This window comes from Corvus cornix, chromosome 3 (assembly GCF_000738735.6).
Source record: "Corvus cornix cornix isolate S_Up_H32 chromosome 3, ASM73873v5, whole genome shotgun sequence".
NCBI classification, from domain to species: Eukaryota; Metazoa; Chordata; class Aves; order Passeriformes; family Corvidae; genus Corvus; species Corvus cornix.
Genome location: NC_047056.1, coordinates 1,574,562 through 1,588,597, shown reverse-complemented (window position 1 = coordinate 1,588,597; position 14,036 = coordinate 1,574,562). Strand labels below are relative to the sequence as shown.

General features: G+C 39.4%; 1 protein-coding gene across 1 annotated transcript in view; it reads left to right on the top strand.

The window, feature by feature from the left end:
- PSME4 (proteasome activator subunit 4) overlaps positions 1 to 14,036 on the top strand; it is a 43,996-nt gene that overhangs the window by 24,749 nt on the left and 5,211 nt on the right. Inside the window, exons 20-43 of the mRNA XM_039569120.1 lie at positions 556 to 651; positions 1,176 to 1,231; positions 1,746 to 1,802; positions 1,988 to 2,043; positions 2,126 to 2,224; positions 2,308 to 2,370; positions 2,525 to 2,620; positions 2,956 to 3,087; positions 3,635 to 3,844; positions 3,977 to 4,113; positions 4,345 to 4,398; positions 4,912 to 5,041; positions 5,649 to 5,730; positions 6,043 to 6,196; positions 6,733 to 6,802; positions 7,256 to 7,381; positions 7,718 to 7,870; positions 8,290 to 8,394; positions 8,866 to 8,957; positions 9,340 to 9,471; positions 10,051 to 10,259; positions 10,385 to 10,470; positions 11,242 to 11,370; positions 11,938 to 12,093. Coding sequence (XP_039425054.1) covers positions 556 to 651; positions 1,176 to 1,231; positions 1,746 to 1,802; positions 1,988 to 2,043; positions 2,126 to 2,224; positions 2,308 to 2,370; positions 2,525 to 2,620; positions 2,956 to 3,087; positions 3,635 to 3,844; positions 3,977 to 4,113; positions 4,345 to 4,398; positions 4,912 to 5,041; positions 5,649 to 5,730; positions 6,043 to 6,196; positions 6,733 to 6,802; positions 7,256 to 7,381; positions 7,718 to 7,870; positions 8,290 to 8,394; positions 8,866 to 8,957; positions 9,340 to 9,471; positions 10,051 to 10,259; positions 10,385 to 10,470; positions 11,242 to 11,370; positions 11,938 to 12,093 — 2,680 coding nt within the window. The remainder of the gene's footprint in view (positions 1 to 555; positions 652 to 1,175; positions 1,232 to 1,745; positions 1,803 to 1,987; positions 2,044 to 2,125; positions 2,225 to 2,307; positions 2,371 to 2,524; positions 2,621 to 2,955; positions 3,088 to 3,634; positions 3,845 to 3,976; positions 4,114 to 4,344; positions 4,399 to 4,911; positions 5,042 to 5,648; positions 5,731 to 6,042; positions 6,197 to 6,732; positions 6,803 to 7,255; positions 7,382 to 7,717; positions 7,871 to 8,289; positions 8,395 to 8,865; positions 8,958 to 9,339; positions 9,472 to 10,050; positions 10,260 to 10,384; positions 10,471 to 11,241; positions 11,371 to 11,937; positions 12,094 to 14,036) is intronic.

Here is a 14,036-nt window from a genome sequence, read left to right as displayed (position 1 = left end):
GGAGGAAAATACTATAATGTTGCACTTTGATATTATTCTAGGATTTCTGAAGTTCCTAGTTCAGCTGATGATAATAGCATCAAGATGAGATAGCATCAAGATTTCTTTGAAGTAACACAGAAAATAAGTTATTTGCATTTCACATTTTAATTTATCTTCAGACTGTAAAATATTCACTCCTAAATTATTCCCTCATCTTCCCCATGGTGGGAAGATCTAATTGTCTTGGCCTTGGGGTAAGGAGTTATTTCATAGGTTTTATCTGAGATTTAGATAAAATCCTTCAAAGCAATTTTCATATTAGTTTATCTCACCTGCACAGTTTTGGAATATAAAATCTCCCATGTTTTCTGGAAAATGAAGTTAAACATTGGGGTTTGGAAAAGAATTAGGTTGGCATAAAAAAGCCCAGCTTGATTTCTGCAGCACTCCCTCCTGTGTGTAGAACTGATACAACTAAAGAAAAAACTTGCATAAAACGTCACAAAAAAGATGTGGTTTGTTTATTTTCAAGCAATTAACAGATAAGTAACCAGGTTTTCCTCTTTGTTTAAGAGATGATGTGCAGCAGTCTCTTGCCATCGTGCACAACTGCCTGATTGGCTCTGGGAACATTCTGCCTCCTCTCAAAGGAGAAAGGGTGGCTCATCTGTAAGTAACATTTATTTTATGTCCCGAACATTCTAGTGATTGTGTTCCTTCGTGCTGGGTTTTAGTGCTTTCTTACTGCTGTTGTCATGCAGCTGCTGCTAGAAGCTACTTTAGGGAACACTGATAGTAAATATCAAGATACAGAAAATTCACTTGTCAGGAAAGGACTCAAATGCTCCTGTCCTTCCCTACAACAAGGAGCCATGTGTGTTTCAATGTGTGTTCTTAGGTTTGACAGAAACCAAATTTCTGCCTGTTCAATAGAACTGATGGGGTTCTGTTAACTGGGAAATAGAGATTCCGGGTCCAAGGTGGCCTGATGGTGTCCCTGCCTCTGACAAAGTCTGATCCAAAGGGATGGTTCATTTATAAATGTGAGAACTGAGATGTACTGTTAGTAAATCCAGAAGTCTTTGTGCTACTGGCATTAAATTTAACTTGTTAAAATGAATTAAATGCCAGTGAAATGCACATACTCCGTGATTTCTGTAATGTGTAGTAATACTTGGCTTATTTTCATGCAGGGTCCCAAGTCTGGTGTCTTTGGAAGAGACAAAGCTGTACACTGGTGTTGAATATGGTGAGTAGATCCCAGTTCTGTTCAGGCAGGCTCTAAGTGTTGTTTTCTTCTTTTTTAAAATTGCTTTCTTTTTATTTTTTTGTAAAAACAGTGGGTTCTTTTGGAGAACCATAATTTTGATTCTTCTCTTCATATAAATGGGATTTTGTGACCAACACCAGAGTTCTGTGTACACACAGTTTTATTTTCAGCGGTGGTACACAAGATACGGATCTGCTGCAGGAATCTGGCTGGTAATGGGAGCTCTGTGTGTTCCTCAATTCCCAGATGCTAAATGAACTGCCTGAACTTAGAAATAAAACCAGCTGTCAAAGCAGATAAAGATGGTTGTGTACCTATAAAACCCAAGCAGCTGAGTTGATAAACTGATGAGAGCCATGTCCTTAGATATAACAAATGGTTATTTTTATAATAGCTCATACTGCCAGTTCTGAATAGTCTGCTCTGGCTTTCCACTATTAGTTGCTTTTTATGCTGTTGTATAATAAACATAAAATGTTTTTTTCTCTTTTAGATTTATCCAGGGAGAATTACAGAGAAACAATTGCAAGGGTGACAAGGAAATTGCTGCGTAAGTTTGATCACTCCTGTAACGAAAACCAACTGTCATACTTCAGTATGATTGTATACATGAGGAAATTGTATTGCTTACTTTGCCTACAATTCCAAAAGTTAAGCTTTGCGGAAATAAAATTATTGCTAATTTTTAAAGCTCTTCCCCTGTCTGATGATCAATTTCATTTCTCCCAATTGCAGGCTATATTCTTGATCATTCAGAAGATGATACCAAGTCTTTGTTTCTAATAATAAAGGTATGCTTTACATTTGTAAAACTTAAGGCAAGATGATGTGTTTTGCAACATAATCACTCTTGTCCTCTCTTTCTTTCCACAGATTATCAGTGACGTTTTACAGTTCCAAGGGTCTCACAAACATGAGTTTGATTCGCGATGGAAAAGCTTCAATCTAGTGAAAAAATCAATGGAGAACAGGGTCGGTGACTTGGCTGTGTGAAGCTGAGATTCCTGAATTGCTGATAGGATACGGAAATCTAAACCAAATGTCTTTCTTTACAGCTTCAAGGAAAGAAACAACACATCAGAGCCTTGCTGATCGACAGGGTTATGCTGCAGCATGAGGTAATTCTTCCCCTTCAATCCCCATAATTTGCTTGAAAAGCTGCTTTGCATAGTTTGCTAAATGTCATCGTAACAATATTCCTGCTCTGGTGTTCTTTATATGTGTGAAATGCGAAAACAATCTGTCCTTTCTTTGTGCTCCCCATGGATTCAGCTGAGAACCCTGACGATGGAAGGCTGTGAATACAAAACTTCCCACCAGGAGATGATCAGGGATCTTCTGTGTTTGTCCACGAGTTCCTATGGGCAGGTGAGGAGCAGCCCCTTTTAAACTGAGATTTATGGAGTGTTTTGTTGGTCTCTTCAAGCGATTCTACATCCTAAATCTGTTGTTCCGGCTGTTTGCTTTTCAAATGATCTTAAAAACACCTTGTTTCTGGCAACATGAAGAATCTTCTGTAACTTTGGAGCTGTTCTCATGTAAATGCCAGAAACAAGAAGTAGATTTTTATAAGCAGGGTGGGGTGTTTACAGCCTTCCACAAATAATTTTGTTTCTGTGCACAAATACATGATAACAACTTTATGCATAAGTAACTGAAATGGACGAGGATGTTTTTTTTATCTAGTAAATTTTTTGTTTCAGGTCAGAAGTAAAGCTCAGCAAGCATTCTTCACAGCTCTGGGAACCTACAATTTCTGTTGCAGAGATATCATTCCTTTGGTTCTGGAATTCCTGCGTCCCGACCGGCAAGATGTCACTCAGAAGCAATTTAAAGTACTGCTTCATTAACTTAGTTTTGTGGCTGTCTTTTGAAAGTGTTTTTGCATGAGAATTTTCAATGGGAAAAGTGGGATTTGCTTGTTTATCAGCATGACTGATATTTTCGTGGCTAATAGGCATGGCTGGTGTAAGGAATTATTTGTATTAGATCTGTTTTCAAGAGAAACAGTGTTTAAATATGTTCCCTGTGTGCTCAGGTATTACCAAAATGTGAGTTAGCAACTATTTTTAAGTTATGGAATGGAAATTGAAAAGCTGTAGTCAAGGTGAAGCAGCTGTGAATCATCTCCTCTAACATAATTGAGAAATCAGGCAGCCAATCTGTGGATAAATTAATTGGCAGGGCTTCCAATCTCATTAAATGAAGAGGACTCAGTGCAAAAATCTTCAGTAATTTGACAGTGAGACTGAATGTTTATGGGACATTTTAATGATTTGGTAGCTGCAGCTGAATTTTTATTCTGTGTGGGTGTGTGCTTATGTCGATATCTCGGATGAGCAGTGCTTTAACCTTCCCAAACTCCCATCTTCGACTCCACAGGGTGCCTTATACTGTCTTCTTGGGAATCACAGTGGGGTGTGCTTGGCCAATCTGCACGACTGGGATTGCATTGCACAGACGTGGCCAGCAATTGTCTCTTCTGGGCTTAGCAAAGCCATGTCCTTGGAAAAACCATCCATAGTCAGACTCTTTGATGACCTGGCAGAGAAAATCCATCGGCAGTATGAAACCATTGGACTGGATTTTGCAGTGAGTGACCAATTCCTTGGTGTTCAGGCTTGTCTGTATGGACAAGGAGATTCTGTACTCTGCTGATTCCAAAGCAGAGATGTTAAAAACATCTAAGTTCAAGTCCCAAATCTTTGCACTGTCCATCAACAGGTTCCAGAGAAGTGCAGGGAGGTGGCTGTTTTGCTGCAGAACTCGGGACAGCCAAGTTCAGAGTTCACAGCTCTGGGGTCAGAGGAAATTCAGTTGGGAATTCAGCGACAGAAGGAGAAGAACTCTGAGGCTCTGAGGTGAGTTCAGCTTCCCTGAACTGCACATTAAATGTCATCATCATCCAAAGTGGCTAAACTGAAAAATCCAGAATGTCCAAGGATTGTTGGGCTGCATCTTCTCTCTATGCTTCTATTTCCTCTGTGCGTCTTCCTTTTCACCTTCACAAACCTTTGTTGAGGAACTTTTCCTCTGTTTTTCAGTGGATCCCCCAGTACTATGTGGTTGATAACTCCCTCTCTTTCTCTCAGGAACTATGAAAATTTGGTCAACATGCTGCTGGACTGCGTGGAACAGAGAAATCTGTAAGTCCCCCTTTTGTGCATGAAAGGGGTTTTTTGGGGTGGGTTGGAGGTGGTTACATGGATCAGTATCCAGGAGAGCAGTTAGCATGGTCTTGGAGTTATTTGCGCTGGAAGCTTTAATTGTTAATACAAGGCATCATCACATCTTGGAGTTAAGCTTTTTCCTTAATTAGTCTGGCCTGTTACTGGGGGTATTAATATTTTTTTAATAAAAAAAGCTCTGGTCTGTCTGTGTAACACTGACATCCAAATAGATTCTAATTGTTCCCATAATATTTGTGTTAAAAAACTTACAAAGAATATCCCTATAGGTATTTTTCATTGTGTATTTTACATTTTTACACCTAGTATTCCCAGAACACTGGAGGTTTCCCAAAATGAGTTAAGCTTATTGATTACAGCAGTGTCATTTATTTATGTACTTGCATAATCTTGATACATACAATTTCTGAGTAAAACCAGTACCTAAACTTTGGTATGTACACTCTGTTTTGAATATGTGATTTTTTCCAGGCCCTGGAAGTTTGAGCACATAAGCATTGGCTTCCTGTCCCTGCTCCTGAGGGATGACAGGGTCCTGCCCACCCGTGCCATAAAATTCTTCGTGCAGTGTCTCAACCACGATGCGATTGTGGTTCGGAAGGTGAGCCCGGGAGAAGGATTTGCTTTGGGTCTGCAGCTCTTTGGGGTTTACATCAGGTGCTTGTGGGGTTTTGCTGGGATAAAGCACAAAAACTGGGGTGGAACTCCTTCCTCGCCCTTCCAGCCACGCACGTGTACAAAATTCCCGATCCAAGAAATGGCAGTCTTGGCAGCGCTGTAGCATGACATATGTAAATCTGTAAACTGTGAAAATGTGGGATGGGCTGAGTCCTTAGTTATTTCAGAGTTCTTTTGCAGAATTTCTTTTGCAGATGGCTGCTTTTCCCACCTGCAGTTTGTTATTTGAACAGAGCCATCGATGTGTTTTGTTTGTTCTGTTGTTGCCTCAGTGAGGCCCAAAACAAACCTCCTTTGCCCCCCAAAAATTATCAAAACAGTATTAAATTCAAATTATTAAGACAAAATTATTAGTGAGGTTTTTCTGGCCTATAAAGCAAGTCATGTCCTGTATCCCCTGAAATAACCAGGATTATCTCCTTATGGGTTCACTCCAGCGTTCACTGAGTTTTTAGGGATGATGAGCCACATGCTTCTGAAGGAAGCGTATGGAATGGATACATTAATGCCCATTTTTTCCTTCTCTTTAGGTGGCCATCTCAGCTGTGGCTGGGATTCTTAAGCAGCTTAAGAGAACACACAAGAAAGTGCCCATCTGCCCTTATGAAATAAGTAGGTTTTATTTAATGTAAGATATATCTTACATTTATCCTAAAATGGTTTTTTTTCTGGTTAAATTAAACATGGAATCAAGAGCTCTTCTTTTCTCCCTGGTTGTTGATGTTCTAAGCAGATGGGTAAATATGATACAGAAGTAATAATACAATTGGTAATTTTTCAGTTTGGGGCTCTTTTTGCTTTTGGGGGTTTTCTCCTCTCTGAAAAGCTTGTAATTTGTGAGAACAATTTGTATGTCTCCTGTTTAATTTTTATATATTTTTATCATTTCTATACATGTTAATTTTGATTTTCCTCTTGGATCAGGTGGGAGCCCGAAGCCTTCCAGCATCCAGGCTGGTGACAGAGCTGACAACCAGTGGCTGCACTACAACAGCCAGAGCCTACCAAAGACCAAGGAAGCCTGGGAATCCTGCTGTTTTGTGGAGAAAACACACTGGGGATATTACACCTGGCCCCAGTGAGTAGCATTAGCATTGAGGTGGAGTTGGGAGAGTCAGCAGGAAAAATTCTGGGGGAAATTAAATCCTGTTTTATTTTATTTTTTTTTAACTGAACCACCAAAAAAAACCAATTTATTTTGTTCTTTGTGCTGCTTGCTTGTGTTACCATTTCTGGCTGGGTTTTGTGTTGGTTGGTTTGGAGCTTTTTGTTTATTCTTTCTTTTCTATCCATTTCTCTCTCTATGGGCCGTAGGCACAAATTCCATATGGGTGTTTAACTGCTGCTGTTAAGATGAAATATGCATATTGGATATTACATGTATGTAGAGTATTCTAACCCTACTAATTCTGCATTGTTTGTATAGCAAAACCTTTAATAACAAACCCCGTTCTGTTGTAAATTTTCTTCTTTAAGTTTCGATCTCTTGGAATTGAGGATCAGTCCTATTTAATATTGAGAACATAGAAAACAACCACATAGAAAGCAACAACATGTGCTGGTGTATTTTTATTTTTAACTTTTTATTACTTATCTTTTCTTTTTGATACTCAGAACTATGACAGTTTATGCTCCAGTTGAGCAGCAACCAAAGCTTGGGCGAAGGAGAGATGAGCTGACAGAGGTAAGAGCTGCAAGTTTGTGGGGTTTTTAATAGTACTTCTCCTTTCTTCTCTTAATACTGTCCACAGATTACTGTGGAGATCCCCACAAGATATTTTTAATTGTATTTTTCTACTTCTTATTGTGTCGGCATACAAGGAGGAATTATTAATTTAATGTGTTGCTGCTTTTTTGTCAGAGATCATGGAGTAATTGTATTAATGAGCACTTTCTTGTTCCCTTTCAAATCATAATCAGAGTTGAGAACAAGGTCATTAATGACTGTGGGAAGGACTAATTTTTAGGGGTTTGTGATAATTCCTGATAAAATCAAGGGGGGGGAATGGGATACCCAAGGCATGATTTCTTTCCTTGAGAATGCAAGTGAAAATGGGACTTGGAAAGATTGGGATATCACTGTGACACGCAAACACCTCAAAGCTAATCTTTTTTTTTTTTTTTCTTCCTGTTACAGGCAGAACAGATTATATATGATCACTTTTCTGATCCCAAGTTTGTTGAGCAGTTAATAAAATTTTTGTCTTTAGAAGACAGGAAGGGAAAGGACAAATTTAATCCTCGCAGATTTTGCCTCTTCAAGGTAAGGGGAGTTCAATCACTAAATTGCTCTCATTTTGTTACAATTCCCAGAGCATGGAAAAGCCATAGACTGCTGGGCTCATACTGCTGCAAAATGTTGATTTTTAAAGCTGCTCTGGGTAATCCTATTAATCCTCTCTTCTGATTAACTACTTAGGGAAACATATTTAGAGTAATGTAATAGTCTGGAGGACACTGGTGTATAATGCTGTTAAAAAAAGCAAAGAAATTTCACTTTCTACGTCTTCAAACTCAAGTGTTTCACAATTTCGTTATATTCTTGGGAAGACAGTGTTCTAGGTAATTCCTCAAGACCCTTTCCCCTCTTGTTTTTCAGGGCCTTTTCAGAAACTTTGATGATGCCTTTTTGCCAGTTCTTCAGCCCCACTTGGAGCAACTGGTTGCAGACTCCCACGAAAGCACCCAGAGATGCCTAGCTGAAATCATGGCTGGCCTGATAAGAGGTTCTAAACACTGGACCTTTGAGAAGGTGCTGGAGCAGTATTTTTGAGTGATTCTTGGAAGTTAAGGAGTAATTTTGAATTATTAGCCCATTTAAACATAGTTGAGGTCTTGACTGCCGAACTTGGAGCACAATTCGTTGTTTGGTTTGGTGCCTTTTCTTTCCAGGCGTTGGGAAAATGTTGAAGTATTAAAAGTAGGAACAGTTTGCTGTTAAGGAGATGGGAAAGCTGCCGTGGTTTGTAATTCCAATAGGAATAAGTGCTTATGGCCACCGTGGACTATTAAATATTGATTTAATGAAGGCCTAGCTGTCCATGCTGAATCTCTATGCCAAAAAATAATCCTGGGAGAATCAGTACAAAAATAAAGATGATATTTTAGTATCTGAGCTGGGTTTGAGATCCCTAAATAGCAAAATCTTGTCTCTTGTGTTTTGCTGGGCAGGTGGAAAAACTTTGGAAGCTTCTGTGTCCGTTGCTTCGAACAGCTTTATCCAACATCACAGTGGAAACATACAATGACTGGGGCACCTGCATTGCCACCTCCTGTGTAAGTATCCCATTTTTTGTCTTCTAAAGCTGGATCCACTGTGGATTAACATTCCTGCAGTGAACTGGGAGCTGTGGTGCTGCGCAGCAGGGTCAGTGATAGGCCACAAATATCTTGGCTCAATAGTTCTTTCAAGTCACTCAGCAGAACTCAGTGTAGTTTGTTAGCCAGAACCTTAATTAGGTAAATTCAGACATGGTTATTCAGATAGGTCAAAAATGAAGCTAAAATTCCTTCTATTCTGATTGTATTTACCAGTTAATTAGAACTGTGTATAGCTTTATTGGGTTTTCCTCCTATTTATGTTCATTGTGAAAAGATATTGAACATTGCCCTTGCTTAATAGAATAAACCCGAGGGATGCAAAGAAAATCTGCCATAACTTTCCTTGTTTATACCTTTATTTTATACAGTATTTACATTTTAAAACCCTCTCATTTGCTTATATCTCTTCTCCCTCTTTTTTTCCAGGAGAGCAGAGATCCTAGGAAGCTGCACTGGTTGTTCGAATTGCTGTTGGAATCTCCACTGAGTGGTGAAGGAGGATCATTTGTAGATGCCTGGTAAAATAAATTTGAACTGGTTTATTGTGGTTGAATAGAGGAGGAAATACAGCCTGGATAGGCTGTACTGAGAGGATGCTCTGCCAGCTGGATTGTAGGGGAGGGGAACACAAAGGCTCTGCTTTCCAATTAGCTTTCCACACACAATGGCAGGTTCGTCATGATTATTTTTTAAATATAACTCAATTAACAGGATGGGAAGGTTTGGGGCTGGCAGAGCAGCAGTAGTGTTGTTCCATTGGGCAGCTTTTACTCATCTTTGCTCATTGAAGGACACACTGGTGCTCTGACACACAGGTGCACATTCCCAAACAAAGTCTGGAGGGGACTGGGGAAGGAGGATTGTTCCGTATGACTAAAGATGAGTTGTTCTGATTCCCAGCCGACTTTATGTGCTGCAAGGGGGCCTTGCCCAGCAGGAGTGGAGAGTGCCAGAGCTGCTGCACAGGCTGCTCAAGTACCTGGAGCCCAAACTCACCCAGGTCTACAAGAATGTCCGAGAGAGGATAGGAAGGTCAGTGTTGTCTGCTGCAGTCCTTGTTGGGTTTTAACTCTTCATTTTATTTGGTAATTGAGTAGCTAAATAATTACACTGAAAAGCATTAATGCTTGTAACAAAAGTCACATAAATTATTAACAGACTTGCTTCAGAAATTTCAGATGACTTCTCTATTTTTGTCTTTTATTTGTAGCATCGTGGAATGGTTTTGGTTGGTAGGAACCTTAAAGATAGCCAGTGCCACCCCCTGCCATGGGCAGGGACATTTTCCACCATCCCAGGTTGCTCCAAGCCCCGTCCAACCTGCCCTTGGGCACTTCCAAGGATGGGGCAGCTACAGCTTCTCTGGGCAGCCTGTGCTAGGGCCTCACCAATTTATTGTCTGTGTTTATGTATAACATCTCTAAAGATCTTAAAAGAAACATTTGGTCTTAAATAGCTTTGAAGTGAAGATGAGAGCAATTTTTCTCTTAAGTATTAACCTTCAAAGGTCACCCAGTTGATCTCAGATCATTTGGAGTTCACAGGTCACTGTTCTCTGGACAAGAGGTGTGCTCACTGTGTGTTCCTGCTGGCTTTGTTTGGTTTTTTTAGTGTGTTGACCTACATATTCATGATAGATGTTTCCTTGCCAAACACTGCTGCAACTAAATCTCCTCGTGTCCATGAATTTACTACCCGGATACTTGAAAACCTCAAACCCCTCATGGAAGCAGATGAGGAAATCCAGAATCATGTAATGGAAGAGAACGGAGTTGGTGAACAAGATGAGCGAACTCAGGGCATTAAACTCTTGAAAACAAGTGAGTTAAGGAGGTCAGGGAATGGGGGCTATTTTGGTATATGATGATTGATGTCTGCAAATTGTGTAGCAGAATTGTTAATGTTTTTCTTCTTAATCAGTGGTTGTTTCTCTTTATTCATACAGTTCTGAAGTGGTTGATGGCGAGTGCAGGACGATCTTTCTCTACAGCTGTCACAGAGCAACTCCAGCTGTTACCTTTGTTTTTCAAGGTACATCCTTTAATTTCTCCTTTATTGGTTAGGTTTGATTAAAAAAGGCATGTGTAAATATACTGAAGTTCTTTTATATATATTTATCTGTCTATCTATCTATCTATCTATTTAATATTCCAAGGCCAGGTTGGATGAGGCATTGAGCAACCAGCTCTAGTGGAAGGAGCCCCTGTCCATGGCAGGGGAGTGAAACTGGATCATCTTTCAGGTCCCATCCAACCCAAACCATTCCATTATTCTCTAAGGGACCTTGAGTTACTTTCTTTAGTTCCCTGACTACACAATTCTTTCTAAGCAGCTTCTGTTTTCTTCTAATTCTTGTATTTGAATCTTTGAATCTGTGTCATCCAGTCTTACCTCTCTGAAATAATCTATACTTGTGTGCCCAAAGTGCACAAATATCAATAAATTACCCAGCAATAATCTATGTGACTACAAAATGAAGGTTTATTAAAGTGAAAGGGAACTTGATAAAGTTCCCTTTTTTCTCAGTTTTGGACCTGGATCTAAAACCTGAATTTAATTGGGTTTGATACCAAGAGAATGGCAGTGGGGAACCAAAGTCTCACCGGGATATCTTGATTATTTACTGGGAATATTTAATGTCATATCAATTGTTTTTCCCAGTTAACCTCATCTTTCAGCATTACATTGAATGCATTTTTCCTAGACATCTGTCCTTTCATGAGATTACCTTTCTTTGAGGATTTTGCTGTCACCAGTGTCTATTTGCTAACAGAGTTTTGTTCCCTCCCTGCTCTTATTTAGATTGCACCCGTGGAGAATGACAACAGCTACGATGAGCTCAAAAGAGATGCTAAGATGTGTTTGTCCTTGATGTCTCAGGGTTTGCTGTATCCTCAGCAAGTGCCTTTGGTACTTCAGGTGCTAAAACAAGTGAGTGTGGTCTAAACAGCTTAAAGCTTCTTCTCATCTCAGGCACCCTCTGCTTTTTATTTAAGAGTATACAATACTTATGATTCTAAGCAAATCAAATACTGATTTAGATCTGGAAGAGTTTATTTAAAGTGTTTTAAAACACTTAGTGTGTCTTGTTTAACATTTAAACCACTTAATTTTGATAACAAATTGGACAGCATTTTGATATATTAACATTTGGTTCAGTAGTGGATCACTTTAAGTCTCCTCATAAGCATAAGAATCCAAAATCCAGTTTCAGAATGAATCTTCAGCTGAAGAACTGCCCTTGAATCTGATTTTTCTAGGCTTTTACGATATATGTCTGTTTAACAATCTGCTTTGGAAGTGAAGCCTGTGAAAATTACTACCTAAATAATAACTGCCTGCTTTGGAGATAAAAGGTATATGAAACAAAATTACCTGAATAAAGGAAGTTCTTTGCAACTGCCCCCAGAAGCATTTTTCTTAAATGTTGTCCACTTTCCATCAGGGGGCTGCTTTCTTTGACATTTTTGCCTTCTCACCCTGATTTATTCACTGCAGACAGCAAGAAGCAATTCTTGGCATGCCCGATACACCATCTTAACCTACCTCCAGACCATGGTGTTCTACAATCTCTTCATCTTCCTCAACAACAGTGAGGCAGTCAATGACATCAGGTGGCTGGTGATAAAACTCCTGGAAGATGAACAGCTCGAGGCAAGTGATCCCTTCTCTGCACTGCTCTCACACCACTGATTCATGCCTTTGCCAAGTTTTATGGAAAAGCTGACATGTAAATTAATCCAGGAGGTATTTCTAGCTCAGCATTCTTCCTACTTTGAAAATGAGCTTTACAGGATTTGTTTCTTTCATATTCATTCCAAGAAAACAGTTGATAATAAAATGTTCCATTAGTGATTTTTTTTTTTAAAAAGTTCCATTGCTTCTACTTTTTCACAGATTGGTGCATTGCTTGGAGCTTGGTTTGAAAGTACATGAAATAGGGATGTTACTAATTTCACTATAAATGTGTGTTGGTAGAAAATTCAACATGCAACAAGGTCAGATCTCTTCCTTTGTGAAAAGTGTGTGAAACCACTATTTATTACTCTATAGGTCTGCTTCCCATCTAATCCTATATTAATGACAAAAGTACTCCTTATATTTACATCGAGAACTACCTAGAACTGAGGGCTTGCATTAAATGATGTGAATTTAGGTCATGTTTAAGCACAGTGAAGACTCTTTAGTGGTAACCTCCTGTCTGGCCCATCTCCCCTGTACCATCATTTTCCCTGGTGTTTGTGCAGTTGACAAATGTCAATGAAATCCTACTTTTGGGTGCTTTTTTCCTTCTAGAAGAAAGATTCGACATCACCTTGCAATCCTACAGAAGTTGTTTGTCAGAGCACTTACCTCATAATCTCACACCATTTTGAAAAATACCTTTTATTCACTTGAATGCAATTTATCCAGTTCTTCTAAATGCACCAAATTATCCCTCTGCACCGCAGAGGTGCAAATCCAAAAAGCCTACCTGTGTTCATAACCACTCTGGATCATGCTGTTGCCATGGAAGCTTTCACTTTTCTCTGAAAAGTCATCTTGTCCTTTCTTGGTTATAACTGACAAGATGCAGTATCCTGCTGAGTAATTCCTGTGTAGCTTTTAGATGCTGGATTTTTAAGATGACAGTCGTTAGCTTTAACTAAGATTTGGTGTCTTTGCTCTGTAGAACTGAGGTTTTGGTTCTTGGATTTTAAGATACTTTTTTTTTTTATTGCTTATTTTGATACAAAGGGCCAGACCTGATGATGATTGTTTGTTTTAATATGCACAGCACTCATGTCTTGATAAGCCTTTTTTGTACTGCACTGCAATTTTATGGGAATGAGAATATTTTCTCTCTATGTAAGTAGTCCCTTGCAACTTCTGCAGTTTGGCTGGTGCTGTTGAGTGGGTTTTTTTTCTGATATTGTTGCACTTTTATAGACCTTGGTCAGTCCCTTCTGACAAAAAAAACCCAAACCCCATAGGTGATGGGGAGATTCCTCTGTAGTTTTTATATTCTGTATTTCACCATGAGTGTGATAATTTATAAATTTTCTAGTGCCAGAGGTGGTGAGTGATCAGCTGCCTTCATGAATGATTTTAAAGGCTTTGCTTCCAGGTGCTCCTCACAGCAAAGTGTTCCTTCTAGCTGGGTGATTAATTTAGAAATTAAAGTGGTTGTAATACAGGGAGAAGGGATGTAAATGGGCCCAGCTCTCTTGGGAGCTCGCTCACTTCCCAGCCAAGCTGCTTTGTGTCTGGCTCTTGTATTAGCACATCATGTCTCATTTAATAGCTCAGCTCTTCAGGGACTCACAAACTGCTGATAAACAACACTGCCAGCTTCTCACCTCATCCTTCTTCACTATCAGCAAAGTAGATCACATTAGAATAGTACCTTGTAGAAATTTAAATGGACTGGGCCAGAGTCTCAAGAGCTTATTTGAACTCCCTCTGTTTGATTATTGCAGCTCTTGCAGCTGTACTTACGGCTTTGTGGGGCTCAGAACATCGTGTTCAAGGATGTGATTTATTATTATAATCTGCTGCATTGGATTCAGAGCACTGGGACGTGTTTGTGCTCCACAGAGACAAATGTTCTGTTTGCA